Source organism: Symsagittifera roscoffensis, chromosome 1 (assembly GCF_963678635.1).
Source record: "Symsagittifera roscoffensis chromosome 1, txSymRosc1.1, whole genome shotgun sequence".
Classification (NCBI taxonomy): domain Eukaryota; kingdom Metazoa; phylum Xenacoelomorpha; order Acoela; family Convolutidae; genus Symsagittifera; species Symsagittifera roscoffensis.
The window spans coordinates 41491595-41519044 of NC_087062.1; the positions used below are offsets into that span (position 1 = coordinate 41491595).

General features: G+C 36.0%; 4 protein-coding genes across 4 annotated transcripts; all 4 read right to left on the reverse strand.

Annotated features, from left to right (window-relative positions):
- Positions 1-1563: 1563 nt before the first annotated feature.
- LOC134844469 (KICSTOR complex protein ITFG2-like) lies at positions 1564-14476 on the reverse strand (the record flags this gene model as incomplete). The annotated part of the gene is given in 7 exon segments (XM_063861170.1): positions 1564-1859; positions 2091-2293; positions 9688-9962; positions 13494-13638; positions 13852-13911; positions 13985-14026; positions 14102-14476. Coding segments are annotated over 7 exon segments (1318 nt in total), but the record flags the coding sequence as incomplete, so codon positions are not given.
- A 1561-nt stretch (positions 14477-16037) lies between these two features.
- LOC134844476 (U3 small nucleolar RNA-associated protein 18 homolog) lies at positions 16038-17597 on the reverse strand. Its single transcript, XM_063861183.1, has one exon. The coding sequence runs from the start codon at positions 17585-17587 to the stop codon at positions 16079-16081; it is 1509 nt and encodes a 502-aa protein (XP_063717253.1). The 5' UTR covers positions 17588-17597; the 3' UTR covers positions 16038-16078.
- Positions 17598-20639: 3042 nt separating this feature from the next.
- On the reverse strand, positions 20640-21483 carry LOC134844487 (pyridoxal phosphate homeostasis protein-like). Its single transcript, XM_063861194.1, has one exon. It carries the CDS (start codon positions 21478-21480, stop codon positions 20749-20751), a length of 732 nt encoding a protein of 243 aa, XP_063717264.1. The 5' UTR covers positions 21481-21483; the 3' UTR covers positions 20640-20748.
- Positions 21484-21632: 149 nt separating this feature from the next.
- Positions 21633-24027, reverse strand: LOC134844496 (tRNA (adenine(58)-N(1))-methyltransferase non-catalytic subunit TRM6-like). Its single transcript, XM_063861205.1, has one exon. The coding sequence runs from the start codon at positions 23120-23122 to the stop codon at positions 21662-21664; it is 1461 nt and encodes a 486-aa protein (XP_063717275.1). The 5' UTR covers positions 23123-24027; the 3' UTR covers positions 21633-21661.
- Positions 24028-27450: the final 3423 nt, after the last annotated feature.

Genomic DNA, 27450 nt, shown 5'->3' on the forward strand with positions numbered 1-27450 from the left:
GAAGATTGGAAAAGAGTAATGAACGCAAGTAAAAAACACTGACTTTCTTGAAAAAATTTTCGAATTTCAAAGAAAAAAATAGATGCCCTTTGAGCTATTTGATCTTCTAGAACAATTTATGAGTAGCGCTTTTTTATAACATGAACCCAACAAGAGAAAACAAAATCAATAGGTAAAGTTTTTATTCCGCTGGAAATCTAAAAATAAAATTCCACTTTTGAAACTAGAAATCAGGTGGCATCCCTCATGCCGGAGGGACCGAATGCTTGAAACTAATTTAGCTTACTTTTAGCCAATCAGAATTGAGTATTTAAAATATCAAAGTAAATCGCAAAATCACAAAGTAAGAAAATAAATTCAGGCCATTTGTGTTAATATTGACCGATTAGATAATAAGCAGATGAGTTTTCAAGAACTTGAACTTATAAATCTTGATGTTTATCTGAATAGTATTGCGGTTGTAACCCGCAATTTGTTATATTTTTGATTATTTTCCACTGATTCAATACATTTTCTGTTAATATTGACTTCGGTTTTGTGAGAAAGGTATTTAGCCAATAGGAACGCGTAGTGACTTTGATTGAATGATATTTTTCAAGCATTAGGTCCCTCCAGCCTGAGAACCCTGCTCTAGAAAACATCTACGTTTTTTCGCGGCATTTCCACATTCGTATTTGGAGAGGGTGGCGTTCCTCATGATGTAGGGACCGAATGCTTGAAATTTATTTTGGCTTATTTTCAGCCAATCAGAATTGAGTATTCAGAAATCTCAGGGAAATCGCGAAAATCTCAAAGTTAGCAAAAAAAAATCAAGGCCATTAGTGTTAATATTAACCAATTAGATAATAAGCAGATGAATGAAAGTATTGCCGGATCAAAGGCGGATTGGAACAAATTTAATATTTAAAGGATACCGATTTTCGAAAAAAGGAAAAACAAAAAAAACAATATAAATTGTATCTGCACCTATTCTATCTGCATCTATTATATTTATTATATTAACGTTTTCTGTTAATATTGACTTAGATTTTGTGAAAAAGGCAGTTAGCCAATAGGAACGCTTAACGAATTTGATTGGTTGAAATTTATCAAGCATTCGGTCCCTCCAGCATGAGAACCCTCCCCTTTGGAGAGTGCTATTTACGTCACTTTCAGATGAATTTTAATTGAATTCAAAAAGAGAACATATACCTAAGTGCATTCATAAATGCATCAATATCTAAGAGTTTTCTTGAAAAAAAAAACAGCAAGACTTGTATAAGAGTCTTCACTGCGTTCATTACTCTTAAACAGCTTTTTGCGACAACAGTTAGCTTTTGGATATGATATCAATCTAAACATTTGAATATTTGATTAAGGCTAACGCAGCAGGTTTTATGATAACAAAAGATTATCACCAAGTTTTCCATAAATAGGCAATACCATTATATGGACAACAACAAAAGTAATGGCAATGAACGATCACAAAATTAGTGGCAACAATTATTTTGATCTATAGCGCAACAACAAATGAGATAACAAATTTTTCGGGCTTTTTCAATTTCATTGATTAGACAACATTACCCTTGTCAATTTGATCTGCGCATTTGAGAGGGAACAGCCGAATCAACAGTAAATCGCGTATATCATGTTCGTCTATGACCGAAGACGAGCTCACAACGCAATATTCGGAAGCTTCGTACAACTTGTTCGCATTTTTCGAAGCTAAATTTTTGTCCTTGCTTTCTGGAATAGAGACTGGACTATTGACTTTAAGGGTCTGGGGTAGATGCATTTTGCAAATGAGTCCATTGGAGTTTATGTGGTACAGATAATCCTGTACTTCCCAGTCATTATTAGACGCTGCAGAACCACACTTCCTTAAATTGCACATGCAAAATCAGAGTTCATGCTCTTTTAATTGTGATATTGACAAATCCTCTGGCTGAATGCAAACTGAATGAAAATTCTGCTCTCTGTTCGACCCATTCTTTTTTAAAAAACACATGCATTATAAACCTACTGGTAGGTTCATTATCCTACGAAAGCGAAATAAATAGTGGAAAGATTCAAGTTTCACATGCTGTGATTTATAAAACTAAGCTCGGTACCTGATGTTTCCGAGAATTCCACAATTGGCCTCGGTGTTTCTCGCCCTTCCTCCTGTAATCTGCTGATAGTGAACCTGTCCCTCGTACTTCGAAGGGTCACATTCGCCTTGTCTGTCTACAAACAGCAGCGCGTAGTTGTTTCCCCTCTGAGCCACAGCCAAGTGTCTCTGACCGTTCCAGAATATGACGCTGATAGTTCCTATCTGAGAAAAAATCTTCTGGGCTCATTTTGATGAAATTTGCATGTTTGAAAGAAATTCAAGGACAGGCGGTTGCCGTGCAAGTAACGCAAAACAAAAAGACACAGAAGGGAAGCTGAGCTTCGCAAACACTAGCAGGAACGCGCAAAAAACAGCTCTATAAAGTGCAAAAAGAAAAAGTAGCAATAAGCCTCGAATTAGTCGGCTACGTCTCGGATTCGATCTGCAACCTAAAGTTTATGAGCCTCACACACTAGCGATGGATGCTTTATAAATAACAAATAAATAACAAATGAAGCAGAGAACTAATGCTACGAAACTTCCAATGCCGCAGATCGTGATTTAGCAGAAGAGCCACCAAATAAGTCAACACTTTTAATGAGCACTTTAAGATGCGAAATAGGTTAGAAAAAAATGTTCGGACTAATACACTAACGCTCGCAAGTGCTATCACAGAATTTGATCTATAACTAAGATAAAACAGGCAAAAATAAACTTTTCCCTTTATTAGACCTTTTTGTCCTGAAGAAGGTGGGTAGAAACTATTGCGTATAGTGTTTTGTTTTCGACCCAAAGGTTTTTAAATGACGAAAAGAACGACAGTTGCGTATCTGCAGCTGGTATTATCGCAATAGATAAATTATAAAAGCATTCTTTCCAATTTTTTTGTTCTTTTCGAAAGCTCGTCAGGGTCAAGTGTGAAATCAAAACAAAAACCTTTATAGCCGTGATTCGAATTCCAAATCAAAAATCTCTAAAAAGATAGCGCTGCGCATACACTATCGAAAAAACGACAAAACAGCACCGCTATAAAGTGCAAAAAGAAAAAGTAGAAATTAGCATCGAATTGAAAAAATTCTGCAACGTTTCGGATTCGAGCCTACGACCTACTGCCACCTAGAGATTATGAGTCTCACACACTTACCAATTAGTCAGGGACGCTTAAATAATGACAAAAAATAGCAGCAAAAAAAGCAGAGAACAGATGCTACGCAATTTCCAATGCTACACTGAAATTTCCATATAAGAGAACACTTTCAATGTACACATTTATTTGCGAGATAGGTTAAAAAAGGTTGGAAATAATACACTAACGCTTGCAAGCTTGCTAGTGTCAAAAAGTTGTGGACCATGTCAACAGTCTTTCCCACCCCCAAATTGATTAAGGGGGGATAAAATTCACTTGCTTATTTCGCTTTTAATCAAATTTCGAACGATGCGAACTTTCAACCAATCAGAAAGCAGTATTCAACCAAGAACGATGCTACTTGAAAAACTGTCTTTTCTTTGGTTGGAAGTTTACTTGGTCAATATGGGGGAGGAATGTTCATGTGGGCCAAAGTTGTTTGTGTCGAGAAAAGAATCGGTTTTTAGACTAAATCAACGAAAAGAGCTGCGAGGCTGACCTCCCCACAATTCATTTAACTAATTTTGCTTAAAAAAATTTAGCGTTTCAATGTTAATTTTTAGCAATAAATACCTTTGATTCTTGCTGTTTTTATCTAATTCAGTCACCCTTGAACTAAAAAAATTAGAGGAAATCTGGAAAAGAAAATTTTATTCGATATTGCTCTTCTATTGTAGTCTGAATATTTGGGACCACGTGCAGGCAGCTAGCTATTTTTGTTGAAATATAGTTCTGAAATCCATATTACGACATAAAACGCTTCAGGCTGATACCATACGACCCCGTACGAACATTTCAGTGGCGCGCGCAGAAAATTAAAATTTTTCTAGGGCGGGCGGTTTTTTAGGTCTAGCAATTTGATTTTCCGAGCTCTCCGAAAATACTAAAAGGTCCATATATACTATAAAACTACATTGCTATTTTATCAAAAATGATCTGCGCCTCAGGCAATTTTTCAAAAAAAAAAAACGTTAGATATAGTCATATTAGAGTACAGTTTCTACGAAAAAAAAAAAATTGAAAAATTGCCACGGACGCGCGATATGAAGCCTCAAAAACTAGATTTTCACGGCTTAAATAACAGATTTTTGTATTATTATAACACCTGTTATAGCCTGAAAATCCTCGAAATTAAACTAAATTCACAACTTTTATCCGGTTTTTTGATAAAACTAAGAAAATATTTTCAAATTTTTTAGATGTTTATCTATTCAGGACTGAAAGGTTTTTTGTATGATACATCAATCGACCCATTCTAATAATTAAATGTTGTACCTGATTTTGCGTGGAAAAAAGATAGCCTAACAAGCATAGCCGGTTCCTGCGCGGTCTGAGAGAGACAATACTTAGGCTGGAAGAATAATAAATAGCTTCAGTAAACCACAATTAACCTGACCATCGAAAACTTTGATTCAACTTACATTTATTTTTAAACAGTTTTTGAAGTTTTCGTTCTGGGAAAAAGCTGAATGAAAAATCAAAAACTGCTTATTCGGTGTTATGATGAAAAATTCTACACAAAAAACTCCCATGACAAAAGATACCGTACTAAAAGATTCCATGTACTAAAATCGCCTATACTATAAGATCCCATGCCAATTTAAAAACTCCCAAGAATTATGAACAAAAAACATGATAAAAGTGCAATCAAAATTAAATCTTGAATTATAATAACACCTGAATTAGGTTCACGCTATTAATTTTCTGAATTGGGCCATGAAAAGACTTATGAATCGAACAGCGAGCTAGTCTTTAAGTTGATCATGATTCCTTCCCTTCGTTTTGTACCGAAGTCAAAAAAGGAATCAGCGTTCGACATAGTAATTGAGGAAGTATGCAGTGATGCAAACAAACTGGATATATCACAAATCAATCTGGAAAAACTTGAAAGCACCTCTATAAAGTGCCAAAAGAAAAAGTAGAAATTACCTCGAACTAGTAATAAAAAAATTCTGCTACGTTTCGGATTCGAGCCCACGACCTACTGCCACCTAGAGATTATGAGTCTCACGCACTAACCATATAGTCAGGGACGCTTAATTATTGACAACCAATAGCCGCAAAACAGCAGAGAACAGATGCTACGCAATTTCCAATGCTACACTGAAATTTCCATATAAGAGAACAATTTCAATGTACACATTTATTTGCGAGTTAGGTTAAAAAAAGGTTGGAAATAATACACTAATGCTTCCAAGCTTGCTATTGTCAAAAAGTTGTGGACCATGTTAACACTCTCCCCCAACCCCAAATTGATTTAGAGGGGATAAAATTCGCTTGCTTATTTCGCTTTTAAGCAAATTTCCGAACGATTCGAACTTTCAACCAACCAGAAACCAGCGAACTTTCAACCAACCAGAAAGCAGTATTTTCGGGAGAAAAGAAATAATAAGTTGAGTAAATATTTGACCGCTTATATCGCCGCTTACATTGCGCGGTAATTTTCCCAAATTGGACTAAATTGGCAATCTTTAAGCCCCATAACTAAACGAAAAAAAAACAGGTAAAATACCTTTTTAGTTTTGAGCTCAGAACAACAATATTTTTCGATTGATCAAAAAAAACGTCAAAAAATGCCACTTAAAAAACTGTCTATTCTTTGGTTGGAATCTCTGCCACCTAGAGATTATGAGTCTCACGCACTAACCAATTAGTCAGGGATGCTTAATTTATGACAACCAATAGCCGCAAAACAGCAGAGAACAGATGCTACGCAATTTTCAATGCTACACTGAAATTTCCATATAAGAGAACACTTTCAATGTACACATTTATTTGCGAGTTAGGTTAAAAAAGGTTGGAAATAATACACTAATGCTTGCAAGCTTGCTATTGTCAAAAAGTTGTGGACCATGTTAACACTCTCCCCCAACCCCAAATTCATTTAGAGGGGATAAAATTCGCTTGCTTATTTCGCTTTTAAGCAAATTTCCGAACGATTCGAACTTTCAACCAACCAGAAACCAGCGAACTTTCAACCAACCAGAAAGCAGTATTTTCGGGAGAAAAGAAATAATAAGTTGAGTAAATATTTGACCGCTTATATCGCCGCTTACATTGCGCGGTAATTTTCCCAAATTGGACTAAATTGGCAATCTTTAAGCCCTATAACTAAACGAAAAAAAACAGGTAAAATACCTTTTTAGTTTTGAGCTCAGAACAACAATATTTTTCGATTGATAAAAAAAAACGTCAAAAAATGCTACTTAAAAAACTGTCTATTCTTTGGTTGGAATCTCTGCCACCTAGAGATTATGAGTCTCACGCACTAACCAATTAGTCAGGGATGCTTAATTTATGACAACCAATAGCCGCAAAACAGCAGAGCACAGATGCTACGCAATTTCCAATGCTACACTGAAATTTCCATAAAAGAGAACACTTTCAATGTACACATTTATTTGCGAGTTAGGTTAAAAAAGGTTGGAAAAAATACACTAATGCTTGCAAGCTTGCTATTGTCAAAAAGTTGTGGACCATGTTAACACTCTCCCCCAACCCCAAATTGATTTAGAGGGGATAAAATTCGCTTGCTTATTTCGCTTTTAAGCAAATTTCCGAACGATTCGAACTTTCAACCAACCAGAAACCAGCGAACTTTCAACCAACCAGAAAGCAGTATTTTCGGGAGAAAAGAAATAATAAGTTGAGTAAATATTTGACCGCTTATATCGCCGCTTACATTGCGCGGTAATTTTCCCAAATTGGACTAAATTGGCAATCTTTAAGCCCCATAACTTAACGAAAAAAAAACAGGTAAAATACCTTTTAAGTTTTGAGCTCAGAACAATATTTTTCGATTGATCAAAAAAAACGTCAAAAAATGCTACTTAAAAAACTGTCTATTCTTTGGTTGGAATCTCTGCCACCTAGAGATTATGAGTCTCACGCACTAACCAATTAGTCAGGGACGCTTAATTTATGACAACCAATAGCCGCAAAACAGCAGAGAACAGATGCTACGCAATTTCCCATGCTAAACTGAAATTTCCATATAAGAGAACACTTTCAATGTAAACATTTATTTGCGAGTTAGGTTAAAAAAGGTTGGAAATAATACACTAATGCTTGCAAGCTTGCTAGTGTCAAAAAGTTGTGGACCATGTCAACAGTCTTTCCCACCCCCAAATTGATTAAGGGGGGATAAAATTCACTTGCTTATTTCGCTTTTAAGCAAATTTCCGAACGATTCGAACTTTCAACCAACCAGAAACCAGCGAACTTTCAACCAACCAGAAAGCAGTATTTTCGGGAGAAAAGAAATAATAAGTTGAGTAAATATTTGACCGCTTATATCGCCGCTTACATTGCGCGGTAATTTTCCCAAATTGGACTAAATTGGCAATCTTTAAGCCCCATAACTAAACGAAAAAAAAACAGGTAAAATACCTTTTTAGTTTTGAGCTCAGAACAACAATATTTTTCGATTGATCAAAAAAAACGTCAAAAAATGCCACTTAAAAAACTGTCTATTCTTTGGTTGGAATCTCTGCCACCTAGAGATTATGAGTCTCACGCACTAACCAATTAGTCAGGGATGCTTAATTTATGACAACCAATAGCCGCAAAACAGCAGAGAACAGATGCTACGCAATTTTCAATGCTACACTGAAATTTCCATATAAGAGAACACTTTCAATGTACACATTTATTTGCGAGTTAGGTTAAAAAAGGTTGGAAATAATACACTAATGCTTGCAAGCTTGCTATTGTCAAAAAGTTGTGGACCATGTTAACACTCTCCCCCAACCCCAAATTCATTTAGAGGGGATAAAATTCGCTTGCTTATTTCGCTTTTAAGCAAATTTCCGAACGATTCGAACTTTCAACCAACCAGAAACCAGCGAACTTTCAACCAACCAGAAAGCAGTATTTTCGGGAGAAAAGAAATAATAAGTTGAGTAAATATTTGACCGCTTATATCGCCGCTTACATTGCGCGGTAATTTTCCCAAATTGGACTAAATTGGCAATCTTTAAGCCCTATAACTAAACGAAAAAAAACAGGTAAAATACCTTTTTAGTTTTGAGCTCAGAACAACAATATTTTTCGATTGATCAAAAAAAACGTCAAAAAATGCTACTTAAAAAACTGTCTATTCTTTGGTTGGAATCTCTGCCACCTAGAGATTATGAGTCTCACGCACTAACCAATTAGTCAGGGATGCTTAATTTATGACAACCAATAGCCGCAAAACAGCAGAGCACAGATGCTACGCAATTTCCAATGCTACACTGAAATTTCCATAAAAGAGAACACTTTCAATGTACACATTTATTTGCGAGTTAGGTTAAAAAAGGTTGGAAAAAATACACTAATGCTTGCAAGCTTGCTATTGTCAAAAAGTTGTGGACCATGTTAACACTCTCCCCCAACCCCAAATTGATTTAGAGGGGATAAAATTCGCTTGCTTATTTCGCTTTTAAGCAAATTTCCGAACGATTCGAACTTTCAACCAACCAGAAACCAGCGAACTTTCAACCAACCAGAAAGCAGTATTTTCGGGAGAAAAGAAATAATAAGTTGAGTAAATATTTGACCGCTTATATCGCCGCTTACATTGCGCGGTAATTTTCCCAAATTGGACTAAATTGGCAATCTTTAAGCCCCATAACTTAACGAAAAAAAAACAGGTAAAATACCTTTTAAGTTTTGAGCTCAGAACAATATTTTTCGATTGATCAAAAAAAACGTCAAAAAATGCTACTTAAAAAACTGTCTATTCTTTGGTTGGAATCTCTGCCACCTAGAGATTATGAGTCTCACGCACTAACCAATTAGTCAGGGACGCTTAATTTATGACAACCAATAGCCGCAAAACAGCAGAGAACAGATGCTACGCAATTTCCCATGCTAAACTGAAATTTCCATATAAGAGAACACTTTCAATGTAAACATTTATTTGCGAGTTAGGTTAAAAAAGGTTGGAAATAATACACTAATGCTTGCAAGCTTGCTAGTGTCAAAAAGTTGTGGACCATGTCAGCACTCTCCCCCAACCCCAAATTGATTTAGGGGGGATAAAATTCGCTTGCTTATTTCGCTTTTAAGCAAATTTCCGAACGATGCGATCTTTTAACCAACCAGAAACCAGCGAACTTTCAACCAACCAAAAAGCAGTATTTTCGGGAGAAAAGAAATAATAAGTTGAGTAAATATTTGACCGCTTATATCGCTGCTTAAATTGCGCGGTAATTTTCCCAAATTGGACTAAATTTGACTGCGAAATTGCGTTTTTTCGTTGCCGTCCCTCCATCAAGTCTAGTTATATTGGTGCCAAAGGCACTTCTAGAAAATGTTTGATGCTGGCCAGTAAGAAATGGATCTCGTGAAATTATACAAAGGGGGCCTTGGCAACCAGTCGAGATGGGGAGGTGTCGCCCCCTCCCCCAGCACGCTAGTGGACCATCTCGTTGAGGTTAAATTTTTCAGAAAACGTAGGAAACTAGGAATTGTTTTATGTTTAGAAATCTAAATTAAACTGTCTTACGATATGTTCCAATCTCCAACCATAGACGGGTACAAATTTCCCTTTTGGGGAACCAGGTTTTCCAGCATCTTGCTTTTTCTCTTCCGTGCTAGTAGTCTGACAGGTAGTCGGATCATAAATTGCTTCATCTTTCAGAGATCCAGAGTCAATAAGCAGACAACCCGATCCCAGATCGGAGGCGAATTGGTCGGCTGACAAACTATTCGGCTCCCACCTGTAAGCCTTCACGAATTTGTCTGTGTGCCCAACAACTAACTCGATTTTACCATCTCCGTCTAAAACCATTAACAGCTCCAATAAATTACACGCCAGCTTAAATCATATTAAGCTGATTAGTTTTGATTTATTTGCGTGCGTCAAAATTTTTTTCCCTAATTCTGACAATATAACAAAATAGTTGCAAAATCAAACATTGCCTGGAGACCACCTAGTCAGTCAAGCGCCATCTGTTATAGATTTGCAACATTTAGCAAAAGTTGTATATGGTTGAATTCTCAAAAAAGTCCGAACAGGCAAACAAATTTTCGAAAAGAGTAGATGATTGTTGTGCAAGTTGCAGATAGCAGAAAGTTGCGACGAGTTTAGTGAGGAAAACTGAAAAAACAAAAACTTTTTTTTTCAATTTTGTGTCGTTTTCTGGGCGTGGTGCAATAAAACCACAAGCCTTATGCTTATAACATAAGTAAATTAGTCATATTAGACTACAGTTTCTACGAAAAATAAAAATGAAAAATTGCCAAGGACGCGAAATGAAGCCTCAAAAACTAGATTTTCACGGCTTAAATGAAAGATTTTTGTATTATTATAACACCTGTTATAGCCTGAAAAACCTCGAAATTATACTTAATTCATAACTTTTAACCAGATTTTTTGATGACACTAAGAAATTTTTAGATGTCAATCTATTCAGGACTGAAAGGTCTTTAGTATGATACATCACTCGACCCATTCTAAAAATTATTTGTAATATTTTGCTTGAAAAAAAGATCAAAAACAAAGAAAGCCGGTTCCTGTGCGTTCTGAGAGAGACAAAACTTAGCCTGGAGGAATTATTAATAGCTTCAGTAAACTTCAACTAACTTGACAATCGAAAACTTTCATTCAACTTACATTTATTTTTAAACAGTGAGTTTTTGAAGTTTTCGTGCTGGGAAAGAGCTAAAGGAAACTTTCAAAAACTGCTCATTCGGTATTCGGACAAAAGATACCTCAGAAAGAGCTCCCATGATAAAAGATACCGTACTAAAAGGTTCCATGTACTAAAATCGCCTATACCATAAGATCCCATGTCAATTAAAAAGATCCCATGAATTATGAACAAAAAACATGATGAAAGTGCAATCAAAATTAAATCTTGAATTATAATAACACCTGAATTAGGTTCACGCTATTCATTTTCTGTATTGGATCATGAAAAGACTGATGAATCGAACAGCGAGCTAGTCTTTAATTTGATCATGATTCTTGCCCTTCGTTTTGTATCGAAGTTAAAAAAGGAAACCGCGTTCGACCTAGTAATTTAGAAGTATGCAGAGAGGCAAACAAACTGCATAAATCACAAAACAATCTCGAAAAAATAGACAGGCTCATGGATCATTTTCAAAAAATGTACATGAAAAGGGGATTTATTGGCCGAAAAACACTCTTTCAATTTCGTTATGAAACCATTATCAAACTGCTGTTTCTGGTCTAGCCCGAACAGCATATGTAGTTGAAGAGTGGCACTTATGTGTTACGGCTGAGCAGCCATCCTTCAATATTTATATATACTTGAGAAAATCCAACTGGATTTTTATAATCAAAAATTCAATATCTTGAACGCATCCTGCGGTACTATCAACTTCTCCCGGAAAAAAAACGTGATCTGAATGAAAAAGTTCAACAGATAATTAGTGCATACAAAGACTCTAATACATTATCTTATATCCGTTGACTTGCTCACTTAACTTATTAAATTATGTTTTAATTTCTGCCTTATTTTGTCTTAAAAATTAGAATTTTTTTATCAACTTTTTATAGACGTCTCGATGCACACTCCCGGAGAACGCCAAAATGCAAAACCATGCCCGCATTCGAAAATATTGTTTCTAAGAAATTAATCCCAGGGCAATTTCTTTCTTTACGGGACACTAGGTTGGGAGTAGAGGCATTTCGGCTGTTTCGAGCATTGCGTCTAGCGAAAAATTTGATCAAAAATATGAAACGATATTTCTATGAAAACAAACGGCAATTGAGTCGCAGTGAGATCAATTAAAGCTTACGAAGTATGCGAAAACTTGTTTTCATTTGTTGAACCGACTTGATTTGTCTGGAAAAACTGGCCAACTTGGCAAAGTTGGTTGTGATTATTAGAAAACCTTTTCAAGTTCCTTTGTTGTCAAATATGTTTTGATGTTTCAATTTGAAGGCCAAGTGATTAGCAAGGCTTTTTCTATTCGAAATTTTGCAGCGAAAGTTCAGTCGCTTCTTTGATTTTAACCAACCCTTCGTTTTTAGCTTGATTGGTCAACCGTCTTATTGCTTTGATTCTTCTTTTCTTTGTGATTGTTCCGACCATTTGAAAAATGGGGAGGTTTTTGTATTCGGGTGTTGTTTTCCTTTTTTGCTTTCCACGCAAAATCAGCAGGCACCATAAAAACTATATGATTGGGACGAGTGATACGTCATATTAGAGCCCTTTCAGTCGACATTCGAGGGACATCAGAAAACTTTCAAAATTAGCTAACCCAGTATCGAGAAAAACAGTTTTAAAACATTTGCTTTTTGTCCAAATGTGAGCAATTAATGCGAGCAAGCAGACTTACAATAGCTTATTGTTCCTCAATTCAGGTTGTGAAAAATTAGTTTCAACCAACTAAAAGTGTTTTCGGAATCTGTTTGAAGCGCCATTTGGGATTTGAAAAATTGATTTTTTTTTGATATTTTAATTTTTCAACAAGTATCGTCCAATTTTCCTTTTTAAAATGATAGTCGAAAAATGACTATCGAAAATTCCAGTTTTTGTCCAGATAGTTTTATCACAACACGCAGAAAAAACGACACTTATTTGAAAAAACCTACAGTTTTTTTTGTATTTTTTAGACTATGGTAGAAACATTCTGTGCTACTTGCACAGTAACTGGCTATCCTTGTTTATTATGGTACCTCAGCCGTGGGCGATTTGAGAACTAGGTATCTTTTGAACTGCTATGTTATCGGCTGGGATCTTCTTGTTTGGGATCTTTAGGTAAGGGATCTTTCGTCATTGAAATGTTTCATATATGCTTCACGCTTTCTACTTGCTCGTAATAAGACAAAAATCAAAAACCTTAAACTCGTTTTTTTGACATTGAGTTTACTTAAAAACTTTTCATTCAAACATAGCCAACTGACAGTTGGAAAATAGTGATGAACGCAAAAAAAAACTTACTCCCTACTCGCATTACTTTTAATATCGTTCCAATCATGACTGCAGGGACTTATGTGATTTTTCACTCATTCTACTCTTATGATTATTTCTGGTACCCGAATTTTCGTGAAAAAACTACTGAACACAGGCAAAGCTGCGTTGTTCGCAAACATTAGCGAGAAAACAAATTAAGGAAAATAAGCCTCAAATTAGAAAAATTTTGATTAGCGACCGTTTCAAACGAGGGAACTCCAGATTAGGAACCTCACGTTCTTCCCACTGCCACGCACGTGATTACAGCAGAAGTGCCACCAGGTTCTTACTAATAAACAACATTCGCTAGTGTAAAAAAAACACCCACAGACAAAGTTCCTCCCAACTTTCAGTGACCTGAACAATAAAGAGACACGTCACTGACCTATGTCATCTAGAAGAAGTAGTTTGACATTGACCCCTATATCGTTCTGTTTGTAAAGTGCTTGCAGATCACTGCTCGGAACACAGGGCAGCGATGTGGCACTCGGCGAGTTAGTGGGGAGAATCACTGATCCACTTTCTGATGCCTGTGGCAAACTTTTAATAGAAAATTCAGCAAAGCGATAGATAACAAGAAACTGGTTCTTGACTATGGAAAAAATTACTACGTTTAATCAACTTTGACTGCTTTTAGAATAAGTTTCTTCGATGTTATAAATTATGAAGCTGTGGCCCTGCATCAAATCTGTGTTTGAAAACCAATTTTTAAGCATCATAAACTCCTACGAGAAGTGACTTACTTCGCTTGGAACGTCAAATATATGGCACCATCCCTCGCAGCTTAATGTAACAAGAAAATTCTGAAACAGATAATATTTTTTAAATTGCATATTAGATATAAATAACCACAAAAGACATCCATCAATAACTTACTTTTCCTTCATTTAGCACATCACCAATACCAATGCACACAATCTGTAAATCACAGTCTATTTGGTACAATTAAACCAGTTTTTTTTAACCAGAAAAAGGTTTGTGAACGAATCTTACGGATCCCAGATTTGACGCTTTCTTCCACGGCTGCTCACATATATGCTTATATATGAACAGATCTCCGTGCACATTTCCAACTGCCAGTTCATAGTCTCCGTGGGCATCGTTGTCCAGATCTCCCAGGGCCAGCGCAAAAGGCCATACACTGCTCCCACTGAACTGATACTCTATTCTCTGGACAAAACAGATAGACCTGGTGCTGCTGGAGCTACTGCTGCTGTTACTTCCAGGATAGCCGTGGACACTCGGTGTGATCTTGCGACCAGATGAAATAGTCGCAGAAGAAGCGGCCATAAATTAGGAGTTAAGCGCGCTGAAGTAGGTGCTCATTTTGGTAGATCAGACTTTCTAAGTTATTGAAATGTTGCATTCTAATCTGAAATACCATGAAAACCTCGTAGCGTCAAAATACCGTCTACTGCTATTGGAAACTATAATCAGATAATCAATTCAACTAGCGCATGACTTGCACCGAAGGTGCTTCAAATAGATAGCTGAACGTGAAAAGAGCTTCCTAATATATATATAATAACACGACATTCATTGCAGAACGTAAATTGAAATTGTAACAACGACATTCATTGCAACCATCCAGCAGGGTTTTCTATTAATTGAACCATTCATTAGGTCATCTTTTAGTTATTTTTTACCCAAATCTCAAAAACTACTAAATTTCATCAAATTTGTTAAACTGAACTCAAAAAAGGAACCTGAAAACCGACAGCATACTTACGCTCCTTTCACGCTTTTAAAAAAAGTTCAAAAATTCTGACAACAATCAGATTTACTGAAAAATTGAAAATAAAAATATCATACTTCGGAAACTATAATAGAAATTCAAATAAACTTCAAATTGCAACTTCTAGGAGATCCCTGATAGCATTACAATACATGGTTGACAACTTTAACCAAAAGTTTTTGTAAGCTTTTGAAATCTGTTTTTTGATATATAATTTTAAAAAAGCATAAAATACACTGTCTCGGCTCTCAAAAGGTTTTGATCGGTCAAGTTGTCGTCCCTAATTGCAATCCCTGAGAGTAACCCAAAAGCGCACCAGCATAGGGTCGAGAGTTTCAAGTTCTGTTAGTTTTCTCTAATCTGATTTTTTTGAAAAACCAAAACGTTTTATCCCGAAAAGCAACAGAATTTGAGCAGTCATATCTAAAGGGAAGAAATGCAACCCCATAAAGCACTCTGAGAGTATTCCGCTATAGGGTTGAGAGTTTCAAGTTCTGTTTATTTGTTCAAATCCAAATTTAAAAAAAAAATCAAAAAATCATAAAAAATGCCACATCTCGGAACCCAATGAATTTGAGCAGTCACATTTGGAGCGAAGAAATGCAATTGCATAGTATACCCTGATAGCATCCCACCAAGAGATTGAGCATTTCAAATTCTCTAAATATCTGTTAAAAGTAATTCAAAAACGTGAAAAAACGGCCATATCTCAATCTCGAATACCGAAGGGATTTGAGCAAAATAATCTGGAGACCAGATTTGCCGCTCCTGAGCGAACCCTAATACCACACCATCATAGGGTTGAGAATTTCAACGATTTTAAAATACACACAAAAAAGTTTGCATTGCGAAATAAGACAAAAATATGTACCGTTAAAGCATTTAAAGGTAAAATAATAGATCACCTTGGAAATTTAAAACGTTGCATATCATAACACCTATTAAATGTTGAAAAATATTGTCCTTTTATTAAACATGTCAATATAGGGTCTTCTTAATTGTTTCAAGTGACATCCCATTAAATAATGTATAGATAGATAAAAAAAATAGATAGATAAATTTATAGATAGATAGATAGATAGATAGATAGATAGATAGACAGATAGATAAGACCAAAATAAAATTGAACAATTTTATGAAACGACAAGTTTTTCAATGAAACATCTCGATGGCATCAATAAGATTTGCTCAAAAAACTTTCAAAGACTTTTATTCAGTATCTTGATATTCATACTTCAATATCTGCTGTAATGAGTCACATCATACAGTCTGCATTTACCACTTATGCTACCAAATGTCAGATACTTCCCGTGTGGAGAAAGATCAAACGTCTTAACACATCCCAAATTCTGGTATGTTGGAAAATCTTCAAACACTGTGAAGCTGTCCATATGAGCTATTTTCACCGAATTCTTGACTAATCTTGAAGAGAAAACACAATACTCGTTTGTAGAGCTAAATTTGACATTGTCAACTAATGTTGTCAAATTCTTGAAACATTTCACTGGCTCCGGAAATCTTTTCACTTCCGCTAATATTGACTGAAAATCGTAGAGATTTAAAACTCCGTTGAAAGAGCCACAAGCAAGTAATGAAGAATCACTAGACAGAGCAACTGAAATCGTATTTGTAGATCCTTCGTCTTCGAATTTTCTCAGACATCGAGTTAATTTACGCAGGTCAAAAACGTATACCTTTCCTTTACAATCTGAGGCCAGGAAGTAACCAGAATCGCTGGTAAACGTCATTCCTTCGACATAATCGTTCAACGTAAGAGTCTTGATTAACTCAAGACTATGACTTATAATTAAATAAACTTTTCCGTACATGCCTTTCATGGCAATGAATTTACCACAATTAGAAATGGTGAATTTGCTGAATATTTTTTCATCTACGCAGCGCAATCCATGATGCGCAGTGACATTCATAGCCCCGTAATCATAGCTATAAAAAGAATTGTAAATCGAAGTCAGAAATACTGTTTTGCTATTTGAAATGAACTCGGCAAAGTGGATTGGGAAATTCTCAAACGGAATTTGTGCGATGTTTTTATTCTCGTCTCCGTCAACTCGGAAAAGGCTCAAAGTCGTATCTGCACTACCGACTAAAGCTACTCGATCAGTTTTGTGAAACTGAGTACAGTTGATGGCATTCGAGTTCGGTTTGCTCTGATTAAGATCTCGACATTTGGAGACACCAATTTTATTCGGCGCCAGTTTCTTAAATTGACTTTTCGAAATCATTATTTTCTCAGAAGTTGTTCCTAAATCATTATCCGAGTGATACGCATTTTCGTCGCTTTCTTTCAAAGATATATACTCTGGTGCCGGTTCTGAAGCCCATTTGGTACTAGACGCCGATGTTGCGCTTGACAGGAATTTCCGCGCAACTTTAACGTCAATGGGAACATTTTCGTCTTCATCTTCGCTGTCAACCCAAGCAGCAACTTCTTCTTTCTGTTCTTTAGACTCAGAATTCTTTTTAGAAGCAATTAGTTCTTGAAAATTTGATTCTGTGAACTGAGAAGTTCCTCCAAAAACAGCTCGCTGTAGAGCTTTCGACTTGGCAGCGTCCGTTGATTTCTTAACCTTCCTTTTTCTAACAATGGGAACTGAAGTCTCGCCTTCAACTGAAGGAATACTATCCAATACAAAGTCCAATTTAGTCGAAGTGCTACCTTTTCCACCATAGGATCCTTCTCCAATCACTTTTGTGGGTTTTCTGGTGTACCCAAAGTTTTTCATTTCTACCTGAAATCTAACAAGAATGACTCAGCGAGTCGAAGTTGATTTCAAAAAGAATAGACGGTTGCTGTGCAAGTAGCTCAGAAAGTTCTGAACACGAAAGTTCCGAAAACGAAAGTTTTTTGTTCGTTCGGTTTTGAGCAGATCTAAACGAGAGCCTAGAAAAAAGTAAATTTGATAGTAAGTGTAGAAAATGGAAATCTGACAACGGTTTTTATCAAAAAATTTATCGAAAAACATAAAATTTGTATGTTTGTAAATTTTGTGTTTGCAAGAATTGTTGTTTGTTTTTTTTTAGGATTTTTTAACTGTTTTCAAGCAAGCGCTAAAATAGGCTTCACAAACTGATATTACTCAGCAAAACTAAATTTAAACGTCTTAATTGCGTTTTATAAGCCAAATTGCTCGCAATTAGACCAAAATTAAAAAAAAAATTTAAACAGGTTTTTCTCAACGCTGCTGAGATTTTTTGGAAACTTTTTTGGTAGGACTCGAATCACGACTGCAAAGGCTTTAACAAAATATATCAGTCAACCTCTTCTGATAATTATTTGTGATACCTGATTTTGGGTGAAAAAAACGGAAAAAATATCCAAATACAAAGAATAGGAGCATGAAAGTATGTTTCCCTTAAAACGACCCAAAATTAGGGCATAAAACTGATAAAATATAAGCCAAAATCATTTGGGACGAATAGAATTTTGCAATAAGTGATAGGATACGCTGATAAATTTGAACTAGCACGTCAATCGCACCTCCGGTGCTACAAAACCAAGTCTTCAGAAAAAAGACAACCCACTATAGCTTTGAGAAATTCAAGTTCGGTTAGTTTTTTTATCTAAGTTTTTTTAAAAAAAAATTGAAAAAGAATGAAAAAAATCATAAATAACGCCATATCTCGAAAACCAAAACAAAAACAATTTGAGCAGTCATACTTGGACGGCAGATTTGCAACTCCTGGATTTTCCCGGATAGCAACCCATTATAGGGTTGAGAAATTCAAGTTCGGTTAGTTTTTTTATATCTAATTTTTTTGGAAAAAAAGAAAAATCATAAAAAAGGCCATATCTCGAAAACCAAAAGGATTTGAGCAGTCATACTTGGACGCCAGATTTGCAACCCCTGAATGTATCCACCCTGATAGCAACCCACTATAGGGTTGAGAATCTCAAGCTCGGTTAGTTTTTAAATATCTAAGTTTTTTTGAAAAAAAATCATAAAAAACGCCATATCTCGAAAACCAAAAAGATTTGAGCAGTCATAATTGGACTCCAGATTTGCAACCCCTGAATGTATCCACCCTGATAGCAACCCACTATAGGGTTGAGAATCTCAAGCTCGGTTAGTTTTTATATATCTAAGTCACGTGAAACGCCAATTAAATAATAGATAGATTCATTATGATCCAAGATACCAATTGATTCTGTGAAACAAATAGTTAGCCCGGAAAAAAAAATCTATTTTCCGATTTGATAAGGCTTGCTAATCGCATCAAAATCATTAGGCTGGTAAATTAAAAAATATAGCATTAAACCCATATGAATTTCAATAATTGTTAGAATTATTCTTGTCGCAAAAAAGACAGCGCCGTGGCAACTATGCTGACAAACTTAAACAGACAAACAATTGGCCGACATTATTTTTCAAACGGATTTTTTTTACCTTTGCAAAAATAAACTGATGGAACTCAGTACCTTTATTATGGGGCTGTATATATTAGGCGAAAACTATATTGGGCGAAAATAAAATTGTTAAATTTGAGCGAAGCGAAAATTTTGATAATAAAAGTGTATATTTTATCAAAAATCCTCATTACTTTCCAGATATTGACAAGAAGCGGTTAAAGACTACAAAGCCGTTTGTCGGTTCCGCGGTGATAATCGGCTCTAATTTTCGTAAAGAGTCCTACCCTCAGTTGGCAAGCTCGCTACAAGTTGGAGCGACTGCAGCGGTCACTATTTTACCGTTTATTTGCTGTTTGAATAATATCACTTGTATTTAGTATGTAGCAATGGAATGACTTAAGTAATCGCATACAGTTTCTGCTAAAATGTACACTTTTTTAATGAAAATTTTCGCCTAAACTTGACACTTTCGTTTTCGCCCAAAATAGCCGCCCCCTTTTTCATGCCCATGTATAGACAATGCCGCTACGCCAAGTGTGCCAAAGAAGACGTAAAATTTAAAATTATACACAGAGGCGATCCTGCACTTTGCGAGAAAACGACAAAAACTAGCAGAAGAGATAAAAAATGAAATCAGAAAAGAAAAGTTAAAAATAAGCCTTGAATATCGAAATTGTTTACTGTGGCGGATTCGAACACACGATCAGGAGATTTGGAGTCGCATGTCATCGCATCTGAGCCACAGGCCCTTGAGTCTTTAAAACACTAGTCGCTAAAAAAGCAGCAGCATAAAGCAGTTAAAGGATTGCCAATCCTATGCAGCAAAAGTGGCACCAGATATAAATAAACTTAAATTTTGCATGTAAATAGAAAATAACAAACTGAAGGCATCCACACTAATTTTGCATGTATTAATTTGGAAAGCATAAACCACATTATGTTTAAACTATGTATTTGAAAACATTGCCAATTATATTGAGCTGGAAAATTTCTGAAATGGAGTTTTGATTATTGTACTGTTAAATTGAAACAAATATTTTTTTTCGGTTCTAATGATAAATTAAATATGCATCAACTGTGTCAACTTATTACTAATCGAATGTCAGAGCACATGCTATTAAACTGCCGAAGCAGCCTTTCAAAAGTGCCTACAAACGTAGTACTAATATTTGCGACCTAAACACGCTCGCATGTGTAAATTAAGAAAACATCCGAAACGATTCAATGATTCTAGTAGACAAGTTAATTACACGGAAAGTTTTTGTTCCGATTTGATAACTCTTCCTGGTCGCAATCATAATTACATAAAGCGACAAAAGCAGAAAAAAAACACAGAAGAGGATGTAGGATTATCTTAAATGCAACGCTTTAGCTTACAAGTTATCTGCCTTAACCTCGATTTTGATTTGTCACTTAAAAATTGTCACTTGAGTCTTTCCAAACTTCAATTCTTGAATCTATCTACAGATTTATGAATTTCATTACAAATTAATAAGAAAATTTTTCATTTGTAAGGAAACTGCCGAAAAAGCATAATCAGCTGGTTGGATATTGCCTGCTTCCAAATATAGAACTTCCCACTCTCACGTTTGTACTGCCCATCGAAATTGCATGCAGGTAATCATTCGACATGCCAAAGCTCATTTCCAGATCAGCTTCTTTTAAACCCATGTGATCCAAAAGCCTTTCTTTACAAGATAACAAAACTTCAAAGTCTGGGTTTTCACCTTGAGTGTAATCGTGGCCATAACTTCCAATTGTCATTAATCCTCTGAACTCTAAATTTGGGCACTTTGAAACAATGTGGTCAACTAAAGAAACCGCTTCGTTAGACGTTGTTCCACTTTTCTGAGTTTCACCACTGGAGTTGACTTGAACCAAAACTTTTAACCTGCTTCCTGATTCTGGTAACATTGATTCGCTGTTCAATTTATCACACAGTTTAGTGCTATCAATTGTTTCCATTAAAAACAGATTTTTGACTTTCGATAGCAATTTACTCTTGTTGCTCTGAAGATGACCAACGTAATGCCATTTGATATCAGGACACTTCTCTATAATAGTCGAATCATTCGATTTCTCGTGTAGCTCTTGGATGTAGTTTTCACCGAAGTGGCGGATGCCCGCGTTATAAGCCTCCACAATGTCTGAAACTGGTTTGGTTTTACTGACGGCTACTAAACGACAAGGTAAATGTGGAAGATCTCTTTTGGCGACTGCTTCTCTGACTAACCGCTGAATGGTTTGAGAGTTCTCGAAAACTGTCATTCTCATTCTGAAAAACAAAAACATAAATAAATATAGATTGTACTTTAACATTTCATGAAGTCATTCTGACGGCAGCAATTCAAAAAGGGACCAATATATCTCAAGAGACAAAAAAAGTTTAATTCTGATTTATTATTTATAAATATCAGAGATCAAAAAATAAAGTTGAGCAAATTTTCATTCATAAATCATTTACGATTTTGATAGCACTTAAACAATAACCAGTTGTCTCTTCGGGTTTCATAGTGGGTCTCGTTCTATTCGGCAGCACTTGGTACTCTCGTGAAAACACATCACAAACTTCGATGTTCACGGCTCGTTTTTCGTCTTTGAGCCATTCGGCGCAGTTTCGAATGACGTCGAGACACGAGTGAAAAATCACGACAGGTCTCGAAGGAGCTAACTTTGGGTAGCAATGTTTTAGTATCATCAGAGGATCAAACTTGGAGACCAGCAAGAGACAGTCGAGTTTACCCTGAATATAAATCTGATGACCTTTCTCGTGCTTCGGACCAAGAAGAAAAATTCGGTTGTTATTCTGTTTTTGATGACTTCTAGCTTCATTACTGCCATTTCTGTTGCAACTTTCTGACGTTTCAGACGTTTTCGTATCGAGCCTTTCATCAACAGTTTCGCTGTTACATACTTCGTCTGAAGTATCCTCATCGTTCGCTTTATCGCTCATTTTCTGTCGTTTTCCACTCGGCTCTTCTTTCATTGACTGAAAATCGACATCAGTTATTTCAGTCTTGGAACTCTCTAAACTGCAATTCGAGTCTTGATCTGCTGTAGTTTTCCCTTCACTTTTTTCAACCCCATTTGGTTCATGTGGTTTCAAATCAAGTGGTAGCGTCTCATTCGCATATTTCACAGGTAGCGGATACACGTTTTTGAACAGGGAATTATCAAACGAGAAAAATGTATTTCCATCTCTTTTCGGGTGTTCTGCAGTGAAAAACTCAATAATCGTTATATTATCGAGCAGCTTTTCAAGCATCACAGAAACTATTAAGCCTCCGGTGCCATCACAAACTATCACTCTACAATGTGGAAATAGTCCGCACTTGTACAAAATATTTGCCACATCAAGGGGACTTAGATTCAACAACTTTTTACTATCCATGTTGAAAATAGCCCTCGAGATTAATCTTGAGTTAGGCTTCAAAACTTGAAAGATAAGTTTGTGACGTTTGAGCTTTTTCTTGATATACTTAGTCTTGGAGTAATCGGTTCTGTCTTTGAATGCCGCGTTTTTCGAGACAATAGTTTTGATCATTTCATCGGCATCAACCCCTCCCGCTTTCATCGACATGATTTCTTCTTTAGTCACGTGAGGATTGTCAGAAACTTTAATTTGATCACACGTCGATCCAATTTCTTCACGAGTTGCATCTTCAGTCGAGTTTTCAGGTTGCTGATCTTCGTAATTCAACAAATCGTCATCTTCGAAACTCGGAGGCTCTATTTTGTTCACCGTTCTATTTACCACTTCAAAATATGTTCCGAAAGGATGCCCAATCAATGAGTCCAATTGGATTGGCGTTTTACTGATATTTGTAGTTTTACCAAGCTTTATCGTCGAAAGATGATAGTAATCTCCTTTTTTGATTAAAATTCGACACTTATCCTCAATGATCGCCATTCCAAATCCAAAAAGAAAAGATTATTCCGAAGTGAGGCTAAAACAAGATCACATTACAGTCCAACTTCAACAAATTTTGGCATCTTGACATGACTAACAAATGCAATTATAGATGGTCTTCTTAAAGAAAACAGAAAAACCACAGCTAGCAACACCAACTCCAATTTGTTCTCGATTGGGCAACAGAGCTAGATTGTGGAACAAGTCCTAATTTGGTTATTAAATACACCGCACGGATCACTTGAGCAACCCCCCCCCCCCCCACCGTAATGTCCAATTGAGTTATCTCCCCATAAGCAAAAACGGTAAGACGCTACAAAAAGACGTTAACAAACGCGAGTAGATAGTTGATGGGTTTATAGCACGCAATCATTTGACCAACTAAAGTTAATTTTATATGAGTTCATTTTTTTTGCAAATTTTTGTTCGGGCGACCATTGCCTCTCTTCGAGGAAAGCCAGCTACCAGGGTTGGTGCTCTAGTCTTGTATCTGGATACCAAAAATATTCCCTGCAGCACCTTAATATTGTACGCAATAGCTTTTCCCATTTAGTCGCTTTGTGCCTGTTTAATTGATTCTTTTTAACTCGTAAGTAATTTTTGAGCTTTGATATTGTAGATTTTAGCGACATTCGTTAGAGAATTTGGTTCATGATTTCATATCATTCAAACTGATTTCAAGTGGCCATAAACATGTCTCAAGTCACCTAATGAGCTATCTGTCCCCCCACGCGAGAATGGGGGGGGAGAGATTGCTCAATTGATCCCACCGTACTGATGATCGGTTTCGTTTATAGCACTGTCAATCTCAAATTACATCACAACGCAACTGATCAATAGCAATTCTTACAAAACCGGAACACCAAAACGCAAAATCCTTACATTGAAATCCCCGCTATTAACACAAACTTGAAACTCCGTAAATCAATGTGTCAGCTGAGTTTTTAAAAAGCAAAAAATTAATAAACTTCGTAGGCAATTTAGATCTTTGATTTATGTTTTATAATACTCTTCAGTGCCCCCAAAGCTTTTGATGACAAGATTTGTAAATCTGCAATAAAAGTTGTGTTTAAGCTCAAATATCGGGCATGTTGGTTAAATCTACGGTTTTTTCCTTCTTCTCATATTGAACAACTTTTTGACCGCTCACATAATGCAATGAAACTTGGCATAGAAAAATTAACAAATATGAACGCAGTTTCCGTCATACTTTATATTTAACCGATAAAACACGTGAAAAAACTTTCATAATAAACATTTAAAAATGTGAGAAAAGGGCAAACGGCTGACTTTCGGGTTATTTTCAAATTTATTTTAAATTAGTTTGCATAAGGGAGGGCGAATAATTTGGTTCAAGTGAAAACTAAACCAAAATGGTCCTGGGATTTTTTGTTTTTCAAGTGGATTTTGATTTCAGATTTCCGAGGCTTCAAATCAAAACATCAACCATTGATCCTTTTTCTGGGTAATTCTATGAAAAGTATCAAACAAAAAAGGTCTCAAAATTCGGACATTCTACGTGATGTAAATTTCTCTGAGAAAACTTGAGAACTTTTAAAAGTGTCTATTTCCTGTATCTATTCATTTTCTGCATCTATTTCCTGCGTCTATTCAACTATTATTCATTTTTGAAAAAAGTCGACTTTTTTACGGAAGAATTCTTTCAGTAAAGACTTTTTAAACCGGTTTGGTTGCTGAGGCATTATTAACCTTGCGATAAGCAAGGATATTGCAACCTGATATTAGATTTTTTCCGTAAAGAACTTTCTTGTCAGAATGGCCGATATGATGGTTATCGGTATAGTATACAACCAGTATGTTATAGGAAATCAACTCCTGTGGCAACAGCGTGCTTAGGGCAGTGGTTGCATATATGCCTTTCTTCCAATTGACGAATGTTTGATTCCCAATCAATGCTAGCATTATAACTTAAGATTTAAAATGACTGAATTTTTTGAGCAATGCGACACCATTGCATGACAGCTACTGAAAAGGGGAAAAACTCCTTGCCAAAAATATCAAAGATGAGCCTGTGACGCAAGCGGAAGATTCGAAATGCTGAACAAAACGTGCGCCTTACGTCCAAAATTTTTCAAGCTGATAGCGACATCGAAAGACAAAAAATTGGTAAATGTACACATAAAATGTCACTGAGACAGTGAATCAACGTTTTTCCCTCATTTCCCGTCAAAGAATCAAGTGCTTGTTCAAATGTTGGATCAACAAAAATCCAAACTCTAGTTTTTGGTTGTCGATGTTGTTATCAGCTTGAAAAAATTAGGACGTTAGACGCAAGTTTTGTTCAACTTCTTCGAATGTTCCGCTTGGGTACCAGGCTATCTAAGATGAGTCTGGGACCAAATCGGAAGATTCGAAAAAGCAGAACCAAACTTGCGTCTTAGTTCTAAAATTTTTCAAGCTGATAACGGCATCGAAAGCCAAAAAATTGCTAAGCGTATATTTAAAAACAGCAATAAGATAACGTATCAACGAGTTTTCCCTCATTTTAATCGTCAAAGAATCAAGTGCCAGCTCGAATGTCGGACCAACGAAAAACCCAAACTCTACTGTGCAAACTAATGCATTTTATGCTGACCGAGAAATGATGAATGTGGAAAAAACAACCATTCACGGAACACAAACATGTTGCATTTCCGAGCGATACATATTGCGAGACAAACACAAAAAAAAACAGAACAAAAAATACTGTAAGCATTAATAGGGATCCTGGACAACGCCGAAAATTTCAAGAAGCTGAACACAATTTGCCCGTGCCGTCAAAAACGTTTTGAACCGATGTCAACTTCGACAGTCAAAAATACATGAATTGTGTGTCTTAAAAGGCACCAAGATAAGTTATCAACAAGCTTTCCCTCATTTGCCTGCTAGGTACCCAAATGCTTGTTCAATTGCCAGACCAACCAAAATCCTAAATTCTTTTTTAAAAACTGATGCTTTTATAAAGAACAAGAAACAGTATAAACAGACAAAATAACAACCATCCACGGAAAACAAACCATTCGCATTTTTGTGCTATAAGTTATCATTGTATGACAACAAAATAAAAAGCATAAAACAGTAATAGTTAAAACATTAATGAGGAACCTTGGACCCATACCGAAAATTCGAAGACGCTGAACAAAATTTGCGCGAGCCGTCCAAACATTTCCAACTGATGACAATTTCTTAAGCCAAAAGTCTAAATCTGTGACTAAAAATAGCACCGAGATAACGTATCAACGAGCTTGCCCTTACTTGCCTGTCAGTGATCTAAAAGCTTGTCCAATTATCAGAGAACAAAAATACGAAATTTTTGCGTGAAAACCAATACACTTTTATGTTGAACAAGAAAACGTCATGGAAAAAACAGCACCATTCACGTAAAAAACAATTCCGCTTATTTTGTGCGATACGACATCATTGCATGACAAGCACGAAAAATATTGATTCACAGAAGCGAAGCTGAGTCCCAATGGTCCTCATTTGCCTTTTAGTGACCATGGTGATTGTGTACTTGCAGGACCATAAAAAACTCAAATTATGCTGTGGAAACTAATGCATTTTATGTTGAACAAGAAACAGCCAAAAAACCGCCGAACGTAAAGCTAAAAAAAAAGTACCGAGATAAAGTTTCCAACAAGTTTTCTCTCATTTGCCTGCCACTGATTCAAGAGCCTGTTCAATTGGCGTGCCATCAAAACTCCCACTTTTTCGTGGTGAAACTAATGCATTTTATGTTGAACAAGAAACAGAATATATGGACAAACTAACAACCATTCACGGAAAAACAAACCAATCGTATTTTTTGACATCAAGTCGACATCAACGTATGACACAAAAAAGGCACAAAATATTAATTGCTAAAAAGGAAGATCCTGGAACCATGCTGAAGATTCGCAGAAGCTGAATGAAATAGTGTGTACCGTCCAAACGTTTTCAAGTCAATAAAGACATCGAAAGCCAAAAACTCGCAAAAGGTTTACTTAAAAATGGCTGAAATAATGTATCAACGAGTTTTCCCTCATTTTGCCCTCAAAGATTCAAGTGCTTACTTAAAAGCCGTATTAACAACATCCCAAACGTTACTGTGGAAACTAATGAACTTTGTTGAACAAGAAATGGTGAATATGCACAAAAAACAACCACTCAGGGAAAACAATCCTGAGCAATTTTTGAAATGATGTACGACATCATTGTATGACAAGCACAAAAAATAATCATAAAGCATTAATTACAGCCAACATTAAAGGGCATCTGGGACCCACGCTAAAGATTTGAAGAAGCTGAACAAAATTTGCGCTTGTTGTCCACAACTTTCAAACCAAAGA

Coding starts and splice junctions, on each gene's coding strand:
- LOC134844476 (XM_063861183.1), bottom strand. CDS start 17,587: ATGAAAAACTTTGGGTACACCAGAAAACCCACAAAAGTGATTGGAGAA.
- LOC134844487 (XM_063861194.1), bottom strand. CDS start 21,480: ATGACAGTTTTCGAGAACTCTCAAACCATTCAGCGGTTAGTCAGAGAA.
- LOC134844496 (XM_063861205.1), bottom strand. CDS start 23,122: ATGGCGATCATTGAGGATAAGTGTCGAATTTTAATCAAAAAAGGAGAT.